The sequence below is a fragment of the Bacillus rossius genome, chromosome 13 (assembly GCF_032445375.1).
Source record: "Bacillus rossius redtenbacheri isolate Brsri chromosome 13, Brsri_v3, whole genome shotgun sequence".
Taxonomy (NCBI): domain Eukaryota; kingdom Metazoa; phylum Arthropoda; class Insecta; order Phasmatodea; family Bacillidae; genus Bacillus; species Bacillus rossius.
In genome coordinates this window covers 40,363,789-40,386,510 of record NC_086340.1, presented here as the reverse complement: position 1 = coordinate 40,386,510, position 22,722 = coordinate 40,363,789, and the positions used below count along the sequence as shown (strand labels likewise).

General features: G+C 41.3%; 1 protein-coding gene across 1 annotated transcript in view; it reads left to right on the top strand.

Moving 5' to 3' along the window:
- The window catches only part of LOC134538468 (dual specificity protein phosphatase 22-B), a 189,192-nt gene that overhangs the window by 150,932 nt on the left and 15,538 nt on the right, over positions 1-22,722 (top strand). Inside the window, exon 4 of the mRNA XM_063379801.1 lies at positions 19,281-19,452. Coding sequence (XP_063235871.1) covers positions 19,281-19,452 — 172 coding nt within the window. The remainder of the gene's footprint in view (positions 1-19,280; positions 19,453-22,722) is intronic.

The window sequence follows — 22,722 nt, the reverse complement described above, 5'->3', positions numbered from 1 at the left end:
TTTAGCTAAATTTATGTTATTTTCTAATTCTGTTTTTTTATATATTTTTTTATTTTACGATGTTCCGGAGAGCATTGCTCTGTTTTGGAACTATACACGTCATTTTGGCATATTATGACACATCATTTTTCAGAACACAATGCCTACAGATATAATAAGTTTCACTGGTAATAGCATTACAGCTGTACATTAGACGCATAAAATATTTATCATACATTTAACAATAAGATCTAGCACAAATAAAATAGTTAATTTAACACTTATTTATTATTCATTATACTTTTAAAAAATAATTATTTAATACAAACATCAATTACACATTCAACACTTAATATAGTTTTTATTTTTTAATATAATTCCGGATGGGAGGGGTCCGTGGCCCTAGCACCTACCCCCCTGGCCTAGTCCCTGGCCAACTGCACCCGCCCGGTTGTCCAGTTGACACCCCCCCCCCCCCCCCAGCGACGAGGACGTCCACGGGAGGCGCTGTCTCGCGACTAGCCGATGACCCCGGGATACACCTCGCTCACCAAGCTGCCGCCGTTAAGGCGATTGGTGCATGGAAAATATTACGACAAAACTAATATAACTGTACATATTTATTTTTGATGCTTCTTTTTAAGACATAATATACCTAGGATATTTTTAATAAACTTTTTTTTACTGAGTTATGTCATTTTAAATGCATTTATTTTTATTCCAAGCCAGAATTATTTAGAAAACACATAATTATGTTAAACTTAAGTATAGTTCAAGAAACGAGTGTACGAATAGGTTTCTGCACATATAAAAGTATGAAGAAAAAATTTTCATCGTCAAAATTACAGTTTAATATTGACAATTTCCATTGATCACTGCTGGACTACTTCAGGAGCGATTTAAAGAATAAATTAAAATGAAAATGAAAACATAATTGACAGAACACTATTGAGTTATGTATAAATTTTCATATCCTTTTGTTTTTGATACGATCCGACTCAAAACATGCCCTCTGGAGTGACAGTTCTAGTGCTGCGTGTAAAACTCTCGCCGCCGGGAATAATGTCCCCGCGACGTGGCGCTGAGGGCGGCGCTTGTCGCAACCAGGTAGTCCGGCGGAGCTCCGGCCGGCGGGCTGCAGACTGCGGGTGGGGAGGGGGAAGAATGGGGTGTAGAGGGATGATGGAGAGGAGACCGAAAAAACGAAGGGACTGTCAAGGTCGCGCTCATGGAGCTAATATACAGTAATATCTGGAGAGGACAAGGGAAGGCCAGCAGAGGATGCGAGGTGAAGCCGGGTATCGGCTTCCTACGCTGGAAGAAAATGAAAAAGAGCCAAACTCGCCTCGCGCGGCCGAGAATCCTCCAAACTAAACTCGCAACAGCTCCGAAACTATCAAAACAATCAAGCTGATAATTTTACTGGAGTATCTATAAACATTTTTCCCCACATCGCTTTAATATTTTTTTCGAAACATGAATGCTTTCATTTTTAAAAATTAAATACTTATTTACTGCCAAAATTTTTTGTGATTACGCAGAGTAAATTACAACATCGAGGAAAAATTTTTGTTTGCAATTGTAAGTGGGGGACATTAGCGTATGAAATAAGGAAGAAGCCTCAAATTTTATTTGTATACCAGTAGTATGTGAATGACGGTCCGAGATCAGGCGCCAGGCGCTGGTGCTGGTGCCGGTGTCCGCCATCTTGGATTGTGACGTCACGGCGGCCATCTTGGATTGTGACGTCACGGCGGCCATCTTGGATAAGCGTAACGTGACACTTTTTCGTGTGTGCAGCCGGCGTAACAGGACACAGCGTAACGGGACACAGCGTAACGGGACATAACGTAATGGGACAAGTATATCACGGCGTCCATCTTGAATCCGCCATTTTGTATGACGTCATTGTGTGTTCTCGAAAATTCCGGTGATGTGTTTTCCGCCATTTTGAATTATGACGTCACCGTTGCAATTTTCGTTACTGCCGCCATCTTTAACTTTTTTATTTATTATCCGATTTTAACGATTTTTTTTAAATTTATAAAAAAATTCACTTAATATAAATTTAATAAATTATTTATAAAAAATTAAATAAACGACACGGAGTTCGGAGTCCTCGGTTCGAACCCGACAGAGGCAAAAAAAAAATAAAAATGGCGACCGATCCAACCCTCACAGTGGACGCAGGCAGACTGACCCCCACCACTTATGTCAATGCACATATACCATCAGGTAGTATGACATCATGTCCGCCATCTTGAAATTCGGACGCCATCTTGAAAATCTTTATTTATTATCCGATTTTAATGAAAAAAATTCCAAAATTCATCAAAAAATTAACGTATTTGAATTCTGTTTGATTATATCGATGCACGTCCTTGGTTCGATTCCCGACGAGAGTAAACAGTCGATCCTTCCTCCATGAAAGCTACCTAGACTGATCTACCACCACCAATACCAAAGTATATACCGTCAACTGGTATGACATCATGTCCGCCATCTTGTCTTCATCTGCTGGAGACAAACAATACATAAAAAACAGATTCTGCTAGCTTGTAAACTTATCATTGTTGAGCAAAGATAGAGTTCTAGTACAAGCCAGAATTTTATGTATTTTTTGTTTTTATTTTAAATTTTTTATTAATTTATTTTTATTTTTAAATATTTTTTTCTGTAATTTTATGATATCAAAGAAAACGTGTGTCGTTTTTCTCTGTGTGCTCCTGATTATTCTTGCCAATATTATGATGGTTTTCTCCGTGTGCTCCTGATTATTCTTATCAATATTTTGATGATTAATCCGAGTGCTTGCGATCATTCCTGCTTTTTCGGTCAAAGGTCAAAGTCACACCCATCCAAGATGGCAGCCGTGACGTCGCAATCCAATATGGCGGACCGTGAGAAATCTGAGAAGCACTAGCAGGAAGGACGAACTTCCTTCTCCTTGAAGACTATCGATGCCATTCTTCTTATGCGATCGATAGTGAACAACCCGCATCCCGCATAAAATAAATAAATATTATTTTACCTGCAAGCAAAACGTGACGTCATCTGATGTTGAAAAGCGGAACTGCTTGCAGCAAGTACCTTTGCATGAAATAAATTAACTCTCACCACTGAATAGTGCTATTGTAGTCAGTTAGAGACATAAAGTTTCGTAGCCATGCGGCCAATTAGTCATGCATTCTCGTAACCATGCGTTCTGGAAGCTTCGTAGTCCTATAGCCTCGCGATGACGTAACCTTGAAGACTTGCAATCGCATAGTCTCGTAACCTCATGGCTCGTAGTCTCTTAGTCATGATGTATTGGAGCCTCGTAGACTTGAATCTACGTAAGCAAGTAGCTTTGTAATCTTATAACATAATGCTGATGGTGTAGATGTAGCAAAAGAGAAAATTCCATCGAAGACAGATGTGTCAATTGGAGCCTTGTAGACGAGTAGCTTCGTAGTCAAGAACTCATGCAAACTTGTATTCCTGTATCCACGCAGTCACGTAAACTCGTTTTCTAGAGGCTTCGTAGCTCTGTAGCCTCACAGTCTCGTAAACATGAAGATTCGTAGTCACGTAATCTCGTAACCTCATGGCTCGAAGTCGCGTAGTCATGAAGTCTTAGGACCTCGTAGAATTGAAGCTACGTATCCAAGTATCCTCGTAGACTTGAAGCTACATAAGCAAGCGGCCTTGTAATCTTATAACATAATGCTGGTGGTGCAGTTGGAGCAAAAGAGAAAATTCTGACGAAAACAGATGCTGTAATTGTAGCCTTGTAGACGAGTAGCTTCGTAGTCAAGTACTCATGCAGACTGGTAGTCCTGTATCCTCACAGTCACGTAAACCTGTGTACTAGAGGCTTCGTAGCTCTGTAGCCTCGCAGTCTCGTAAACTTGAAGATTCGTAGTCACGTAGTCTCGTAACCTCATGGCTCGTAGTCGCGTAGCCAGGATGTCTTGGGACCTCGTAGAATTGTAGCCTCGCAGTCTCGTAACCATGCGTTCTGGAAGCTTCGTAGTCCTATAGCCTCGCGATCACGTAACCTAGAAGACTCGCAATCGCATAGACTCGTAACCTCATGGCTCGTAGTCTCGTAGTCATGATGCATTGGAGGCTCGTAGACTTGAAGCTACGTAAGCAAGAGGCCTTGTAATCTTATAACATAATGCTGATGGAGCAGTTGGAGCAAAAGAGAAAATTCTGTCGAAGACAGATGCGGTAACTGGAGTCATGTAGACGAGTACCTTCGTAGTCAAGTACTCTTGCAGACTTGTAGTCCTGTATCCTCGCAGTCATGTAAACCTGTGTACTAGAAACTTCGTAGCTCTGTAGCCTCGCAAGCCATGTATAACTCGTAACCAGCTAGATCATTTTAGACTCGTAGCCATGTGGTCTCATAGTCTCTTAGACTCGAAGAATTCTAGCCTAATATATTTGGGGCCAAAAGACTTTTGGAACCAAAAGACTGTAGGTGTCAATGACTGATGGAGCCAATGAATATTGGAGTCAATGAATATTGGAGCCATTGAATATTGGAGCCAATGAATATTGGAGCCAATGAATATTGGAACCAATGAATATTGCAGTCAATGACAAATTAATGTGCTTCCTTTTCGTCGATGGTGCTGCCTTTTCGTTGTCGGTGCTTCCAAATGTGCTTCCTTTTCGTTGGCGGTGCTGCCTTTTCTTTATCGGTGCTTCCAAATGTGCTTCCTTTTCGTGGGCGGTGCTGCCTTTTCTTTGCCGGTGCTTCCAAATGTGCTTCCTTTTCGTTGGCGGTGCGGCCTTTTCGTTGATGGGGCTTCCTTTTCGTTGTCGGTGCTTCCAAATGTGCTGTCTTTTCTTTGGCGGTGCTGCCTTTTCGTTGTCGGTGCTTCCAAATGTGCTTCCTTTTCGTTGGCGGTGCTGCCTTTTCTTTGTCGGTGCTTCCAAATGTGCTTCCTTTTCGTTGGCGGTGCTGCCTTTTCTTTGTCGGTGCTTCCAAATGTGCTGCCTTTTCGTTGTCGGTGCTGCCTTTTCGTTGTCGGTGCTTCCAAATGTGCTGCCTTTTCGTTGTCGGTGCTGCCTTTTCGTTGTCGGTGCTTCCAAATGTGCTGCCTTTTCGTTGTCGCTGCTGCCTTTTCGTTGTCGGTGCTTCCAAATGTGCTGCCTTTTCGTTGTCGGTGCTTCCAAATGTGCTGCCTTTTCGTTGTCGGTGCTGCCTTTTCGTTGTCGGTGCTGCCTTTTCGTTGTCGGTGCTTCCAAATGTGCTGCCTTTTCGTTGTCGGTGCTTCCAAATGTGCTGCCTTTTCGTAGTCGGTGCTTCCAAATGTGCTGCCTTTTCGTTGGTGGTGCTGTCTTTTCGTTGTTGGTGCTTCCTTTTTTGTTGATTGCGCGTAGTACAAAATGTAGTGATTGAATATTTACTAGTTTATCACCTCTTGGTGTTACTAAAATATTTTACAAGGTTACTTGGTCCTTTAGAATGTATAAAAATGTCACGATGGATTACGAAGGTCATGTGGTCCTGAAATGACTAGCCTATACGTCTGATAATGACATGACTCGGTCTCATGGACTGAAGGCAATTGATCTATATGTGTGGCTTTGTACATGAACGGCTTATATGTTATTCAGATTAATGAAAAATTAGACTTTCATAATAGGCTAATCGGCACTGATTTAATTCGTTGGTCCGGTATATTGACTTGAGTTGATTTTCGTAGAGTGAATGATTAATAAACTCCGCGAAAGGTAATGGAAAACAGAACCTAACATTTATTTAATAATTAGTTACAACTGTCTCTGGTCAAGAATCGAACCGTGGACAGGGATCCATCGATTCGATTTGTAAGTTAATGAGTGATTTTTTTGATGAATTTTGGATTTTTTCCCGCTTTTCTAGCTACATTATTACATGATTTCAAGATGGCGTCCGAATTTCAAGATGGCGGTGGGCACCTCGGTAATAAATGATTACTGCACTGTAGCAGGTTAAAATAAAATTAACCAGATGTAAATGTACTCTATAATATGAGTACACACACAAGATGACGTTTTCCAGCAGTTGGTCGCTCCTGGTAGCATGTACTGAACATTAAATGTCGGGTCCATGATGGTCGACAAGGACAAAGTAAAATTTCAAGGTCAAAGTCAAATTTAAAGGTCAAGGTCAAATTTCAAGGTCAAGGTCAAATTTCAAGGTCAAGGTCAAATTTCAAGGCCAAGGTCAAATTTCAAGGTCAAGGTCAAATTTCAAGGCCAAGGTCAAATTTCAAGGTCAAGGTCAAATTTCAAGGTCAAAGTCAAATTTCAAGGTCAAGGTCAAATTTCAAGGTCAAGGTCAAATTTCAAGGTCAAGGTCAAATTTCAAGGTCAAGGTCAAATTTCAAGGTCAAGGTCAAAGGTGTGGTGACCAGATAATTATACTACATGGTATCGGCACACTCTAGCATACGAAAACAAGATGGCGGTCTCCAGCAGATGAAGACAAGATGGCGGACATGATGTCATACCAGTTGACGGTATATACTTTGGTATTGGTGGTGGTAGATCAGTCTAGGTAGCTTTCATGGAGGAAGGATCGACTGTTTACTCTCGTCGGGAATCGAACCAAGGACGTGCATCGATATAATCAAACAGAATTCAAATACGTTAATTTTTTGATGAATTTTGGAATTTTTTTCATTAAAATCGGATAATAAATAAAGATTTTCAAGATGGCGTCCGAATTTCAAGATGGCGGACATGATGTCATACTACCTGATGGTATATGTGCATTGACATAAGTGGTGGGGGTCAGTCTGCCTGCGTCCACTGTGAGGGTTGGATCGGTCGCCATTTTTATTTTTTTTTGCCTCTGTCGGGTTCGAACCGAGGACTCCGAACTCCGTGTCGTTTATGTAATTTTTTATAAATAATTTATTAAATTTATATTAAGTGAATTTTTTTATAAATTTAAAAAAAATCGTTAAAATCGGATAATAAATAAAAAAGTTAAAGATGGCGGCCGTAACGAAAATTGCAACGGTGACGTCATAATTCAAAATGTCGGAAAACACATCACCGGAATTTTCGAGAACACACAATGACGTCATACAAAATGGCGGATTCAAGATGGACGCCGTGATATACTTGTCCCGTTACGTTATGTCCCGTTACGCTGTGTCCCGTTACGCTGTGTCCCGTTACGCTGGTTCCTGTTACGCCGGCTGCACGCACGAAAAAGTGTCACGTTACGCTTATCCAAGATGGCCGCCGTGACGTCACAATCCAAGATGGCCGCCGTGACGTCACAATCCAAGATGGCGGACACCGGCACCGGCACCAGCGCCTGGCGCCTGATCTCGGACCGTCATTCACATACTACTTATACCCCTTTTGACGCATTCAACCCCATACTTTTATTTTTACAGAGAGTTGAAGTGGGAATAATGTTTCAGTGGGTAACACTACCGAAATATGTCTTCGGAACGCACTTCTTTTTGTTATTATACATCTCAAAATTTATAATTTCATACACAACGTTTATAAAAACGAATTCTTACTTACCTCATTTAATCTATTACAAACCTCTTGTAATATACGTGTATTAGTAGAAGAACCAACGTAACATGCAAACCTTAGGTAAACACTGGTAGACAATTGTTTGGAATAACTGTAATGCTATGCATATACTGACAATGTAAGAAACTTCCAATTTTATTAATTGTTTGTATAAGAATTAATAATTTTAAAAAAATCATAGAATAGGCCTTCATAGACTGAAAACCTTTCACGTAGTTTCAAGTCGCGTACATAAAAGTTTTTTAATATATATAATTACCAAATATTGTTGAATATATTTAACATTTTTATACATGTTACAACACACATATAATAACAAACCTATATAGTATATAAAAAGACAAACGCCAAATTTTAGCATTTTGTATTTCTTTTCTCTGTGTGAATAAAATAACAGTTCTTAACGTAGTTGCTAATACTGTACTATATTTCTAAAAAAAAAAAAAAAATACGAAAACCCCTGACATCGTCACCATAACAATGATAAATTTGCAAAATAATTAAGGCACATTTTTTAATGCTACGAAGCACACTCTTAAGAGAAATGTTTTAAACTTATGTTGGGATGTAACTAATATATTAAAAGCATTCTGAAAACGTTACTTTGAGGGAAACCTTAATATACCGAACACCATACCATCCTTTAATCGAGTACGATTTTCGCTTCTTAAGACCCATTTGTCTTCAAAATGCACTGTACTGTGTAAGTAATAAATCAGTCTTAAAATCAGTTAATTATTTTATCTTCCTATTTCGTATTCTAATTGAGATAAATATCAGATAAGCATGTGTTACTTGTATCACGACATCAAGGTATTATTTATCAGTAATTAATATTTCATTTTATTTTTTTGTTAACTAATGTGCATAGGGCAGTGCACTAGACATCACTACCTGTGTGTAGTGTTGCGTTACACTTTTTAACGCATTAGAGTTTACATAAAATGATAAATTCAAAATTTCGTTTAAAAGTATAAATATCAGCGATCAATTTAATTAATGTCCAGTATAACTCAGTCAGTAAAACATTCGGAAATATGTATAGGACCTGTTAACCTAAATATTTGTTAACAGTTAAACTGAACTAAGATGTGTTAAGAGTGGTTTTTTCTCTGTCCGTATATTAGAGGTATGGAACATCAATAAATATAGTTTAAAAAACTAAAGAAACATGCTTTTAAAGATTATCAAACTAAAAAGTTAAAAATAATTTTAAAATTTAATTTATGACAATAGTATATAAGCAATACTAGTATAAATGAGAAAAAAAGCTTGAGGCGCTTTGTGCCATATTTTTTGTATATTAAGCGCCCCATGCTTTTTTCTCATTTATACTAGTATTGCTTATATACTATTGTCATAAATTAAATTTTAAAATTATTTTTAACTTTTTAGTTTGATAATCTTTAAAAGCATGTTTCTTTAGTTTTTTAAACTATATTTATTTTTAACTTTTTAGTTTGATATTCTTTAAAAGCATGTTTTTTTTAGTTTTTTAAACTATATTTATGTATAATTATCATAGGGAAATGAGTTACCGACACTACCTATTACCATCTGAGATAACTATTTGGAGTTGCAACGTCACAAAGAAATGGTAAAGTCTCTCCGAATCATTTACATTTAGATGTATGGATATAATCTTAGAATTTACCAGGAAAAAAAAAAAAACAATTTTTTTTTTTTTTTTTTCGGCGTGGCCGGGAGTAGAATCCACGATCGCTGAATCCGAAAGCTGACGTCTCAGAAGTCGCGCGCCTTAGACCGCTCGGCTAATGAACGTGATGAAAATGGTGGGACATTTTACAGCGACGAGCCACTCACTCTTAGTCAAAAGAGTTACAGACGGACAGACAAACAAACATACAGGTGAAGCTAATATAAAGCATGTAATAAAATACGCATCTGTCGCCCATTTACTTTAAATACAGAATTATAAACTACATATTGTGAAAACATTCTGCAGCAGTTTTTGCTGAACGGGAAAACACGGATGAGAAGACAGACGAAATGTGTTTGGTAAGTGATTTTTCGTCAAATGAAATGGAACAGGACAGTGCTTATCAGAATGAAATTACAGAACTACTTTTGTGCAAGGAAATGTATTGTATTTTACAAAGACATTTCAATAGAAATCACCTTTAAATGAAATAGATCTTGCTGACATGGAAGAAATAGACTTAGATTTAGAGGCCAGGCCCCTTTCAAGTGACGAAATTTCTCTTGAAGGGCTGAAATATGTTTCTGGCTATATAGCTCACCGTTTCAGAAATAAATATCCTGACCTTGGCACTACGGATTTCAATTCGGAGGACGATAGCTGAATACATGTACAATCAAAGGGTAACTTAAAATGTCCCACTAATGAATTTTTTGAATTAATAAAGATCTCTGAAATGTGTTTTGATAATATTCATGGCAACAATTTGTGCAAAAAAGAGCGGATTTTTGAATCACTGACTAAAATTATTTGCGGAACTACTGAAAATAAATATCCAGAAGAAGTTATATACTGTTTTGTCAGGACAAGAACGTATATGCGTATCAAGTATTTGAACATGAAATATTTTAACGAACAAGACCAAAAACGCAAAGAAAGAAATAAGATGAGGAAAACTACCCTCTAAGATTTTTCAGTGTGATAGTGTCCACTTTCCTTCACCATAATATGTATGTTCATAATTTATTTACGATGTTTTTTAATTACTATATTTAAGAAAAGCATTTATTGTGAATATCGCAGCAATTATGTAGGGCTTAAGGTATTTATTGTATTCCAAATATTGAGTATGTCATTTTTATTGCCTTTATTAAAAATAATATATATATTAACAATGTAACAAAATTGCGATATTTTTGTATTGCTATTGCAATTTCGTTTCTTGTAAAACATTATTGTAGACTTTTTCATATTGAAATTAAATTTGCTATAGGGTTGTTTGTATTTTAATTTTACAGTTATAAGATTTTTTATATGTTGTTTACTGTTTACAAACATTTGAAAAATATTTCCTTAAACATATTTCCATTTCCATGGCAATAGTCGTGTTAGCTTTTCGGGTAACTCTTCTACATGGATGATAAGATGGTGCGACATCTAAAACATATCACACCACCTTTACATAACTATAAAACTAAGAGGTGTTTTCTTTACATAATATTAAAGCACAATGTTTCCTTGTGGCGTAGGTGATTTAGAATTTCCATTTATCTAGAAAAATGGGCTTTCAGAATGTTTTTTAACACACAGTGTTTGGGAAGGTTTTTGAAGAAAAAAATTGACTACGCGTTTTATTTTTTTGCAGCTGAATTCGGGCACTTGCATGAAATATAATCAATCCGTAGGAAGCGCAATGGTTTAAAGTATTGATGTTGAAGATTTGAAAAGATTTATTGAAATAGTGTGAGAGAATGAGCGAGTTGAGTGAGAAGAGTGCGGGAGTGGCCACATGACGTCTGCGCAGTTGCGGACAAAAAATAATCCATTCCGCCTCCCCATGGCGAAGAATGAGTGAAAGAGAAACCTGATAAACCTTCCCCTCCTCCGGGCACGATAGAACCTTATCGGCTGTGTGTTAGAGGGAGAGCGAGATACAACCTTCGAGGTTTTGTTAGTTCCCGCTAGATGGCAGGCCGCAGAGCGACCACCAGCGACACCCTTCCCGTATGAAGGCCATCTCGCCACTGACGAGCTGGAACTAAGCTCCTGACCTCCCTACATAGTAACGGTCACCCACATAGGCATCTAGACTCTTTAGTGGTCATATGATACAAAATTCATTGTTTTCGGGCCTGTGACCGTTTTTTACCGTGCACCAATCGCCTAATGGACGGTTCTATTGCCCTGCAGCTGCAGCTGTCGGGTGATCCAAGGCTGGTTTCTTTTGATAATTCGTCAACAGTTTACGACACACTGCGACCATTTACGTCTCGGGAACTCATGAGCTATGTGTGGTGTTTACTTGACGTATCAGTACACTTCGTCGGCAAAACGTGTGCTGTAAAATATTGCAATACCGCAGGCAATAACCCCCCCCCCCTTTCCCTTACCCTCAGATACGCTGCCACCGTTAGTCAAAATCTACTATGCCCTCCATCATAAACGCCTCGAGCAAGAACACTTGTAGCGCGAGTCTGAATTACCACTCGCTTCGTTACTCGTAATCATCTGCCTTGAATCTACACAATTCGTCTCTAATTCCTATCCCGACGAAAAAGTTATCAAAGATTTTCTGCGTATAAGAATTGCGAGGGTTCTCGCCGAAATCCAAGTCCAATCTTCTGGAGGCGACTTCGGCGTGGTGTTGTGACTCGGACGCGGCGGTCGTGGACGGAGGTATCTGCTGTGGTGTCTCGTTGCCTTCCGTCTGTCGCGTGGGCAGCTAGTGGTGGTCGTATAGGCCTCCCCAAGTGATTGCAGACCGGCGCAGGCGCCAGCAGCACTGATAACTAGGGACACCTGTATTTCGCGAATACATTTCGTGTCAAGGTATTTCACAAAATACCGTAGCTTTTCTCCTGTGGTTATTGGCTGAGGTCGGTGAAAGGTGTCTTCCCGCTCTTGACGGGGCCAATGAGAATGTGGTCACCATACTGCTGCACCCTCACAATTTGCCATGACTCTTAGAAAAATCTACAGTGTTTTGTGAAATACCTTGACATGAAATGAAATCGCGAAATACAGGTGTCTCTACTGATAACGTCTGGGCTGAATACACAGTCAACAGTCTGGTTAGCTGAGTGATGCTAGGATGGGTAGCCCCAGACTCTCGTCATAGCCAACTCTCCAGCGGCTTTCTCGCTCGCGCATACGGCGTATCCACGCCCGTAGGGGCGCGGGTGGCAAGACCCCGTGGTAAGAGTGCTGGCTTTACGAAGGAAAAAAAGAGGGGGAACTCCCTTGGATGGTCTAATGTCGTGGCTTCTCTCTAAGAGGATATTTATACGGGAAGCCTTCTTTTCACAGACGAGAGAGCCAAACGCCCGATCGTGCATCTTCGGTTTTTTTTTTGTTCATTGTAAATAAATATACAACTCATGATAACTAATGGTCTGTTAGGTTAGGTTAGCTACATTATAAATACTGTAAAACATTGTGGACAGTTGATTTGGTTAAGATACTGTGAAATCATGTAAACGGTTTCCTAGCCCTGGATAGCTACATATTAAAAAGTTATTTGCTAAGCAACCATAAAATGATTTTACAGTATTTTTAATGTAGCTATACTTACCTAATATAACCAACCATTCACAATGTTTTAAAGTATTTATAATGTAGCTAACCTATCCTAATAGACCGCAAATTTTAATGCCACACCGGTTTATACAATGAGATAGAACGGAAAAAAATAACCTAGCATGAACTTCGGGAAACTTCGGGTGTGGCTCTCTCGTCTGTGAAATGAAGGCTTCCCGTATTCATACCCCTTCTGACCAACGAACACGGGGCCGAGAACAGCACAGCCATGTGCTCAGGTTCCCGAGAGAGACCGAAGATCCCCGACGGCCGCCGAGGCGAACGCCGCGGGGAATAAAAAGCGCGACGAGCTGCGAGTGTTGCGGGTGGTATCGCCAGGGAGTTCAGGCGCTCACAACACACCCGTTACGAAGGCCAAGTAAAGTATTTCTCTTTTTCATTAACCTGAGAAGTTGTTGTTTGAATTATACTTATCTGGCTCTGCAATGGCCCTTCGATACACGCACCAGTGTCATTACGATGACTGATATTTTTGGAACAGTTGATGTGTAACCAGGCTATGCCTAATCGGCACTGCTTGGTTCCTTGGCTCTGCTAGTCCTTTCCAAGAAATACCTTTCTTTCAAGCCAACTGTGGAGCCCGCCTCGCAATCATTTGGCTTGCACTACAATTTCCTAAAATGTTCTCTTTGTAGAAAACTTTCCATCGATATATGCTCACGACCAAAAACCAAAACTTACGTGAAAACTACCATTCTACTACTAAATATTCCACAGCTCATTCCATACCAGCAACGATGGAAGCTCGCAAGGAAAGCTTTCAATGTGAGGTACTAGCTTAAGACAATTTTAATTATGAGCAGGCCACATACTCAAAACTTTTATTTGCAGAGTTTAAATTAGTGAGAAAAAATAACAATAATAGTATTATAACGACTGAGTGCGACTTTGTTTTTTGTTTATAAAAGGTAAACTCGTAAACGAACCGTACCGATTTAAAATATCATTGACTGTTTGTAAAGCTACATATTTTGAGATGTGCACGACTATAAATTTTAACATAAGGTATTTATTATAGGATAGTTTTACTACTATAAAGTTTTATACTATAAAGTTTTTATGCGGAGTGTAAATTCAGTGATTTTAACGAAAGGAATATATGCGGACGAATCTCGTGTGCCCGCCATATTTTCATGATTTCTGAGACTTGCACATGTGGCAGCGCCGTAATTACACATTTCCGTTACAATCGACTTCTGTTCCGTTCAGGAAATTACTTCTGCCAAATGCCGTATCGTGAGAGCTAACATGTTAGTGCATTAAATATAAGTCACTCGAATCCTTCAAGCTTGCAAAAAAGAAGCGGAATACCAGTTTCAAAATCTTTTATGGAATAAAACTTCAGCGAACGAAACAAACTTGCAAGTGATACGTGGATTAGGCCTAATAGGATGCCAAGTCAAAAAAAAATACGCACCTAAAACTCTTCCTCTGTGGTGGCGAGAGAAAAAAAATATATATGAGAGAGAGAGAGAGAGTGAGAGTGAGAGAGAGAGAGAGAGAGAGTGTGTGTGTGTGTGTGTGTTTCATTTCACAGAAAGACATGGAATTCTCGAAAGGTTCGCGAAATAATACTCTCACACTTACCTTTTGCCTTTACAAAATAAAAAAAGGAGTTTTTGTATACATATTCATAAAAGAATTTCCCAGTTATACAATTTAATAGTATCAACTGTAAGCGGTGTAGTGATGTGTTGGGTCAAGGATACAATAAATAAAGAGTAATTCACACAGTTTTAGATAAGAGCATTGGCGAATACTTGCTTGTTGTTTCTCGCTTGCAGCGCGAAAGAATGGATCTTTCTCCAATTAGTAGAGGGTGAACCTGTAAAAATTATTAGTCAACAGGAATTAAGCCACTCCCCGTTGGAATCTCTTTGTACGATAGTGGTTGAACGTCGAAGTCCCTGACCGTTGGAGTGGTGGTAATGGTCGAGACGACAGAGCTCTTTTTCGCTGGCCTCCACGTTCACCTCACATAAAGCCTGGCATATTTTTTCCTTTCGTGTTTTATAAAAGATCGCGTCTACGTGCCGAGAGACAGAATTGAAGAAGACATTCCTTCAATTACTCCGGACGTGTTAACCAAAGTGTGGGAATAATTGTACTTTAGGTCGTAAGTGTAACGTATAACTAAAGGTGCATATATTGAACATTTGTAAAAAATATTGGTTGTCTGTAAAGTCGGTTTACGGACGATAGTTTAACGTGACAACATAACAAAACATTGATGAAATGATTGCATACTTTTATGAATAAAATTTAATCATTTTTATTTTAATAATAAAAGAATTAATACTTGAAATTATACTAGTAATCAGATTTTTAAATTAACCTTAATTGCCGAAATTGATGTTGTAATAAGCAATGAAAACCACATTAACTTTTCACTTCACTTTATAAACAGTCGACGAAACAGTTCACGTGTAGATGACTTGTAATTAATTTTAAAAACTGGCGTTTAGCTATAAAGTTGAAATATAATTATGAACAAGTTTTCATATAAATAAACTGTAATCAAATATCTATCTTCAATTATATGAATCACCATAATATTTTAGTCAATTGTAACATAACCTATTATTACTGCACTCGCCGACAGCGTAACGGGACACAGCGTAACGGAACAATGAGCGTAACGGGACACAGCGTAACAGAACAATGTGCGTAACGGGACACTTTTTCGTGCGTGCAGTCGGCGTTCATCGATTTATTAGACGTCACGTCAAAATATTAGGGTAGTTTAAATTCAATTTGATTTATGACTCGTTGTAAATAGTCAGAATTAAACTGTAATACCTAATATACCATTGACACTGGGACATTCTTTTAAGGACAACCTGTATATTGAATAGAGCATCCCGAATCGCTATGGTGTGTGGACTGGAGGCATGCAGAGGGTGTGGCTTGGGAGATCTGGCTATACGGCACGTACAAAGCCGCGGAAAGCCTTTTAGTTGGACACGTGTCACTAGCACACAACAGGAGGGCCGCCAGGATTTTGGACTAAAGCAACTCGCTGGCTTTTCTTTTCGTAAATAATGTTCGCAGGCTTTCACGGCCATTGTCTGAAGTAGCTTGGCTTCTGGGTTGTAGCCGCGTCCTTGGCGGATAATTCACCAACGTTTCGGTCGACATTGCAGTCGCCATCATCAGGGAGCAGTTACCTACTGATTCAGGAAACGGCTACAGCCCAGAAGCCAAGATACTTCCTTTTATTTTCGTATTGATTACCTATCATGGGGAAGGGGCGTGAATAGAATGGAATTGATTGGGCTTAACTTTTCGCTGGCGTAGAGGGCATTAGTTAATGTCATAGGAGAAGAGATGGTTTTGTGTAGCATTGGCGGAATGATTATTTTATGGGAAACAATCTCATGTTTCCACCACTTGCGAAAAAATATGGATTCCACCTGCCTAAAATATAAATCGCTAGCCTTTCTGTTTGCAATATTGGTGGGGGGGGGGGGGGTTTGCGATATGACAACTCAGTCACAATGACCACGAACACAACACTAATCAACAATCAGCAATTTTCAACAACATGAAGTTCACTTATGTGAAATTTCTGATCGAGGAGTACGTGGGCTTTGACCCCGTGGTTTCGGGGGGGGGGGGGGGGGGGGGGGAGAGTGCATTGTAATTAATCAGCTCCTCACTGAGGGCGAAACACTGCGTTGCATAAGCCGAAACGTGAAACGGGGTTGATAATAGTTAACATAATTTTTCATGGAAAACTTTATATGTTAAAGTTTTCTGCTTATTGCATGCTTGTATTCCAAAATATGGGCAGTGTACAACACGCAGGCAAACTGTCCAGAGACGAAGTGTGTCGGTTCACGGCACGCGCAAAACTCTCGGCCTTCCCCCCCCCCCCTTTTTTTTCCCATTATTTTGTGTCCAATAGTTAGCGCCCCTGGATGAGTAGATCGTGGAGGGTTGCAAACTGACCGCGGAAAACACCGAAACCATCGGACAACTGGTGTATGTCTGGTCATTGCTCCGGAGATATGCTGCGGTGTAGGGGATCAGTGTACCGTGTTGTTTCAAACAATTGTGTGGAGTGCACACGTCAGGGGGCAATAACCAGACCAGCACAAGTCACCATGACTGGATGTAAGCTTTTGGACTTACACCATTGCTAAGTACATGTATGTCTGTAGTTGTTACAGACATACATGTGCTTAGCAATGGTGTATGTCCAAAAGCTTACATCAAGTCATGCACTCCCATTGCACAAATATTTTAAAGATAATAAGTCACCATATGTTCGGCACTCAACCGATGAAGCGCTGGAGGGCTGCGTTAGGAAAATAGACAGAAATAGACATAATGACAGTCCTTTGCAAAACCTGTATTCCTCCTGTAATTAGTAGGCTAGCCCCTGTCGAGAGATGTCGGCCTGTCGAGAGATGTCGGCGTGGTCGCTGAAAGGTTCTCGTATATTTGGAATCTCGTCTTGTTTGCAAAACGTGCTCGGTACAATCTCTGTGCTCCGCTTGCATTGCTGCGCCCGTGTATCTCGCTGGAGATCCGCAGCACAGATGACGGTTGCTGCGAACTGCTCGTTAACGTCGCTTACTCGAAAGCAGCCCTCTAGCGCTGCACCGGTAGAGCTCCGAGCACACATTGTGTGGTGACTTGCGCCTGTCTAGTTGCGCATGTGAACTGGAGCTGGAAACATATTGTATGCATCAAGACTAGAGCAGTCGATAGGCCAGTATATTTAATAAAAACAACTTAATTTTAAAAATATCGAAATTTTCAAGCTATAGGCTTTTTTCCAGAAGTGAGACCCCAATCTGCACCAAATTATTATATCTATACTTTGACTAAAAAATTTTGCTACGCAAATATATATTAAAAAAAACTATAATGTTGATAACAATTCAAAATAAAATCAAAGATGGGAAAAATTTTTTTTGGAAAACTTTTAAGTAGGCGAATTTGACTAACTGTAAAAAAATGATCTATCTTAGAAAGTTATTTTAAAAGATAGCTAATTAAAAATAATAATTTTCTAGGCAAAGAAATTTTATGTGCAGCGTGAATAGTACAAGTTACCCTACCAAAAATCTTTGCTGCATAAGACGTGCAAAGAATTTCTTTTTTTCCGCAAAAGTATAGCAGGTTAAATTTTATTTTGAAATGTTATTGATAGTGTGGTTGTTTTTGATTGCGTAGAAAAACTGCGCATTTGCAGTATCAAATAATTTGTTGGTGGTGGTAAATTTAAAAGCTTCTGAAAAAAATGCCTACACCATGTAAATTTAAATTTTGGGTTTTTTTTATTCAAAACCGTGATTTCCTCGCCTATCAACTGTTCTCAGCTTGAAGGTGAGTTACGGGAGACTGTATGTGTACATGATTTTGCTCGCGAAACTTGCCCATACTTACCATAGTGCCTGAGTGCCTGAGTGCTAAAGTACTGTGTCTGAGCGCCTGAGAGACTGCGTGCCTGAATGCCTGAGCGACCGAGTGCCTGAGCACACGAGTGTCTTGAGTGTCTGAATGTCTGAGCACCTGAGTGTCTGAGCACCTGGGTGTCTGAGTGTCTGAGCACCTGGGTTTCTGAGTGTCTTAACACCTGAGTGTCTAATCACCTGGGTGTCTGAGTGTCTGAGCACCTGAGTGTCTGAGCACCTGGGTGTCTGAGTGTCTGAGCTCCTGGATGCCAGAGTGTCTTAACACCTGAGTGTCTGATCACCTGGGTGTCTGAGTGTCTGAGCACCTGGGTGTCTGAGTGTCTGAGCACCTGGATGCCAGAGTGTCTTAACACCTGAGTGTCTGATCACCTGGGTGTCTGAGTGTCTTAACACCTGAGTGTCTGATCACCTGGGTGTCTGAGTGTCTGAGCACCTGGGTGTCTGAGCACCTGGGTGTCTGAGTGTCTGAGCACCTGGATGCCAGAGTGTCTTAACACCTGAGTGTCTGATCACCTGGGTGTCTGAGTGTCTTAACACCTGAGTGTCTGATCACCTGGGTGTCTGAGTGTCTGAGCACCTGGGTGTCTGAGTGTCTGAGCACCTGGATGCCAGAGTGTCTTAACACCCGAGTGTCTGATCACCTGGGTGTCTGAATGTCTTAACACCTGAGTGTATGAGCACCTGGATGCCAGAGTGTCTTAACACCTGAGTGTCTGAGCACCTGAGTGTCTGTGCACCTGGGTGTCTGAGTGTCTGAGCACCTGAGTGTCTGAGCACCTGAGTGTCTGAGCACCTGGGTGTCTGAGTGTCTGAGCACCTGGATGCCAGAGTGTCTTAACACCTGAGTGTCTGATCACCTGGGTGTCTGAGTGTCTTAACACCTAAGTGTCTGAGTACCTGAGTGTCTGAGCACCTGGGTGTCTGAGTGTCTGCGCACCTGGATGTCTGAGTGTCTTAACACCTGAGTGTCTGAGCACCTGGGTGTCTGAGCACCTGAGTGTCTGAGTGAGCACCTGGGTGTCTGAGTGAGCACCTGGGTGTCTGAGCTACTGAGCACCTGGGTGTATGTGTTGCAGCCTGGCGGGCATGTCGCGCAGCGTGACGGTCGCCGTGGCCTACATCATGAGCGTGACGACCCTCAGCTGGAAGGAGGCCCTGAAGGTGGTGCGCGTGGGCCGCTCCGTCGCCAACCCCAACTTCGGCTTCCAGAAGCAGCTGCAGGAGTTCGAGACCTGCAAGCTGGCCGAGGTGCCCTGCCCCTTGCCCCCTTGACCCCTCCACGCATGGCTCGGGACTCAGCTGCGGCTACTTGTTGTACTGGCGTGGTCATCATGACAGTTGTAGTTGCCCGTAGTTGTAACAAGGTATATAATGTCTGCGAGATATGACTTATCCCCTTTATAGTGCCAAAAATTTGAGATAAATACTCAAAAATTATAAAAATAGCAAAAAAAGGAAGGATAATTCCAAGATGGCTGAGCCTATTCCCCCTTAAGGTGGCCTGTCAAGAGATCCGCAGCTCCGTCAAATACTTTCCCATGTTGATGTTGCCAAACTGACTGCGCGCTTGAATAGTGGTGACAATTTATTAGATTGACGATCATGATAGTTAAGCACTAAAAAGGTTAATTAGTCATAATTTTTTTGCTCTGATATTTATTAAAATATTTTAATTTGTATTTTTTTTTTTTAAATTTAAGTTTAAACTATTTAATGAAATCATCAAAATAAATAAACGAAGTAAAAAAACACCTTAAGATAATAAAGGTTGCAGAAAATAGGCATCTGTCTAACATTTGGGAGGTTATTCCATCCGCCCGCCTGTGTGTCCGTCGGTCCTAAGTTAAAGCTTGGTGATGTTCTGACGGACAGACGTATGGACTTTTCCAGGACATCTGATTGGCAGCAGGAGACGTCACTGACGGGTGGTTGAAAAGGATTGTTGTGAGTCCAGCTTAAGGTGCGCTGCGACGTAGTTGAAGTCATTTTGTACATCAACTGCGCCGCATTGCAACCCCCTGATGACCAGTTGCATCACTCTGCCCTTTGATTCGCGATCCGGTGATCTTGGTCCGAGAACGATTCGAGAATTATTCCTCTGAACGTTGCGCCAACACGTACTGCTACCACGCGATCTTTGTTCGCGTGAACTGTAGTTCATACATTTCCAATCTGCGACAACAGGCAGCAGCAGTGTCGCAGAAATGTCACGTGCATTTTTCTATTGGTGGGTTAGAACGATGTTGGAAGTCGCTACAATCGATTGTAACTCGGCGAAGAAATGGTTGATGCGATTGTTAACAAGACAAGCAGCACACAAGAGTCGCGTCCTCATCTTTTGAATTTTCATAACGACTGAAAACACATTCTGGTGTTTAAGAGTTAATACAAAACGAAGCAGTCGGCAATATTCTATTTGATATGGAAAGTAATCGTGACGAAATAAAATATTAAGCATTTCAACATTAAAAATTTGGTGTTTCTCGTGAGAAGAGGCTGTAACACTAGAATAAGTAAAAAATTTGATACTGAAATATTGTAAATAATGCTATAATATTGTTACGATTTATTAAAATGAAATAGTAATTCGTCTTGAGAAAACTACTGGGTTCGTAAATGGATAGCCCAATTAAATATTTTACTATCACAGTTTTATTGATTGCCAATATTTACATCACTAACAAATAATCTTCTAAAAATGCCTAATAATCAATTACACTTAAAAATGTTTATTTCCCAGTCACTCGTTTTTACACACCGCACACCTCGCTGGGCCGCACCTCTGGCGCAACTCTCGCCGCAGCACCCCTCGTGGACCTCCGTCGCCGCCGTCGCACTTCCCTTCGCCGAGGCTCCGCTCGACGCTTCGCTCGGAACTTCGCTCGGGACTCTCGCCACTCAACTATCGCCGAGATAGTCTCTCGCCCCGGATCTCCGCGGCGCCCGCGGCTCTATCGCGTAGATAACTCTCCACTGAACTCAACTCCAAGGCCGGCGTCCCAGGCGCCACTTCTAGAAGTGACGAGCGCGGCTGGGGCCTTTCGCGTCATTCCGCGCCGACCTGACGGCAGAATTCTCGAGAAAGGCGTCGGCAGCTCGCCAGCTGCCAGGTGTCAGGTAAACACTGCTGAGACAGAGCGCCGCGTGGGGAGGGGGGAAAGCGGCGACACTTGTAATCCACCAGGCGCGCGCGGCACGTCTCATGTTGCGGCGGCCACATGACGTCAGTGGCCGTGCGGGGCCGCCAGCCAACTCCGAACCTGCGCGCGCCGCGACCCTGTTCACATTCGTAACAACGTGTACGTTTGATTAAATTAAACTGAATAAAGTCAGTGAAATTACCGGGTGTGTCTGCTAGCGCGGCGTGGATCCGAGAATTCCCACGAACCGAGCCAAGAGTCGCTTCACATCGAAGTTCCTTGCGATCCCCGCCCAGCGCTCACAACTCACTGGTGCTACAGGAAGTGTGGTCGGACGAAGATCGAACCAGCTTATGACTCTTAGATCACACCTGAACTCCAGTGGTGCAACTGGCCATAAGACATTGCGGAAGCGGTGCTTCACCACAGCCGATAAAGGTCGATGCGTGTGAAATGCAACTGCCGTAGTAGTATGTCAATGTTCCTCCGGGCACAGGGACCAGGGGGTGGAGCCGGTAGCCGAACTACCATCTTGGATTCTGACGTCATGGCGGCCATCTTGGATGAGTGTGACGACCTTTGACCTTGACCCTGGCGGCCATTTTGGATCCGCCATTTTGGATCCGCCATCTTTAAATCGAGCGCCCCACTCAAAAGGTCAAGGTCACACTCATCCAAGATGTCCGCCGTGACGTCAGAATCCAAGATAGTGGTTCGGCTCCCGGCTCCACCCCCTGGTCCCTGTGCCTGGAGGAACATTTACATACTACTTGCCGTCTCCAAAACAGTCGCTGCCTCTGTTGCCACGATGGAAACACCACGCTCAAGCCATGTTCTCGGCGTCGCACGGACCCGGCACGGACATCATCTGGACGAGAAGTGGCTTCACGCTGCGTCCAAGTGTTATGCGTGTGTGGGCAGTTGACCAGTCCTCACCCCACACCCAGACACAGACTCCAGGCAGCCAGCTCTCTGGGCAGATGATCTTCAGCCGTCAGCCTTCTTTTTCCAGTTCCCCCAAACATCATAACATTTTCAAATTCGAGCTTATTTACTATCAGTTTTAAAACAGCAAATTATGGAACTAAAAACCAAGGTTTTTTCAAATACATAGACTGTTTGTATTTGTTTTCGTAATACATTTAATGAATGGTTGTTTCAGTTATGCATGGCTGTTATAACTACTACTACAATTAAACATGAGTTATGGTATTTTGTAGATTGCTAAACGAGTTTGAAATCTATTCCTAAAGTATTTGAATTAAGGCCTAGTATTTTTAAGCGCACTGTAATAGCTAGTATAAACTGACATTTCCCTTGACATGTATTGATCAATATCAAATCAATACCGTAACCCGTATTTTTGTCGTAATTATTT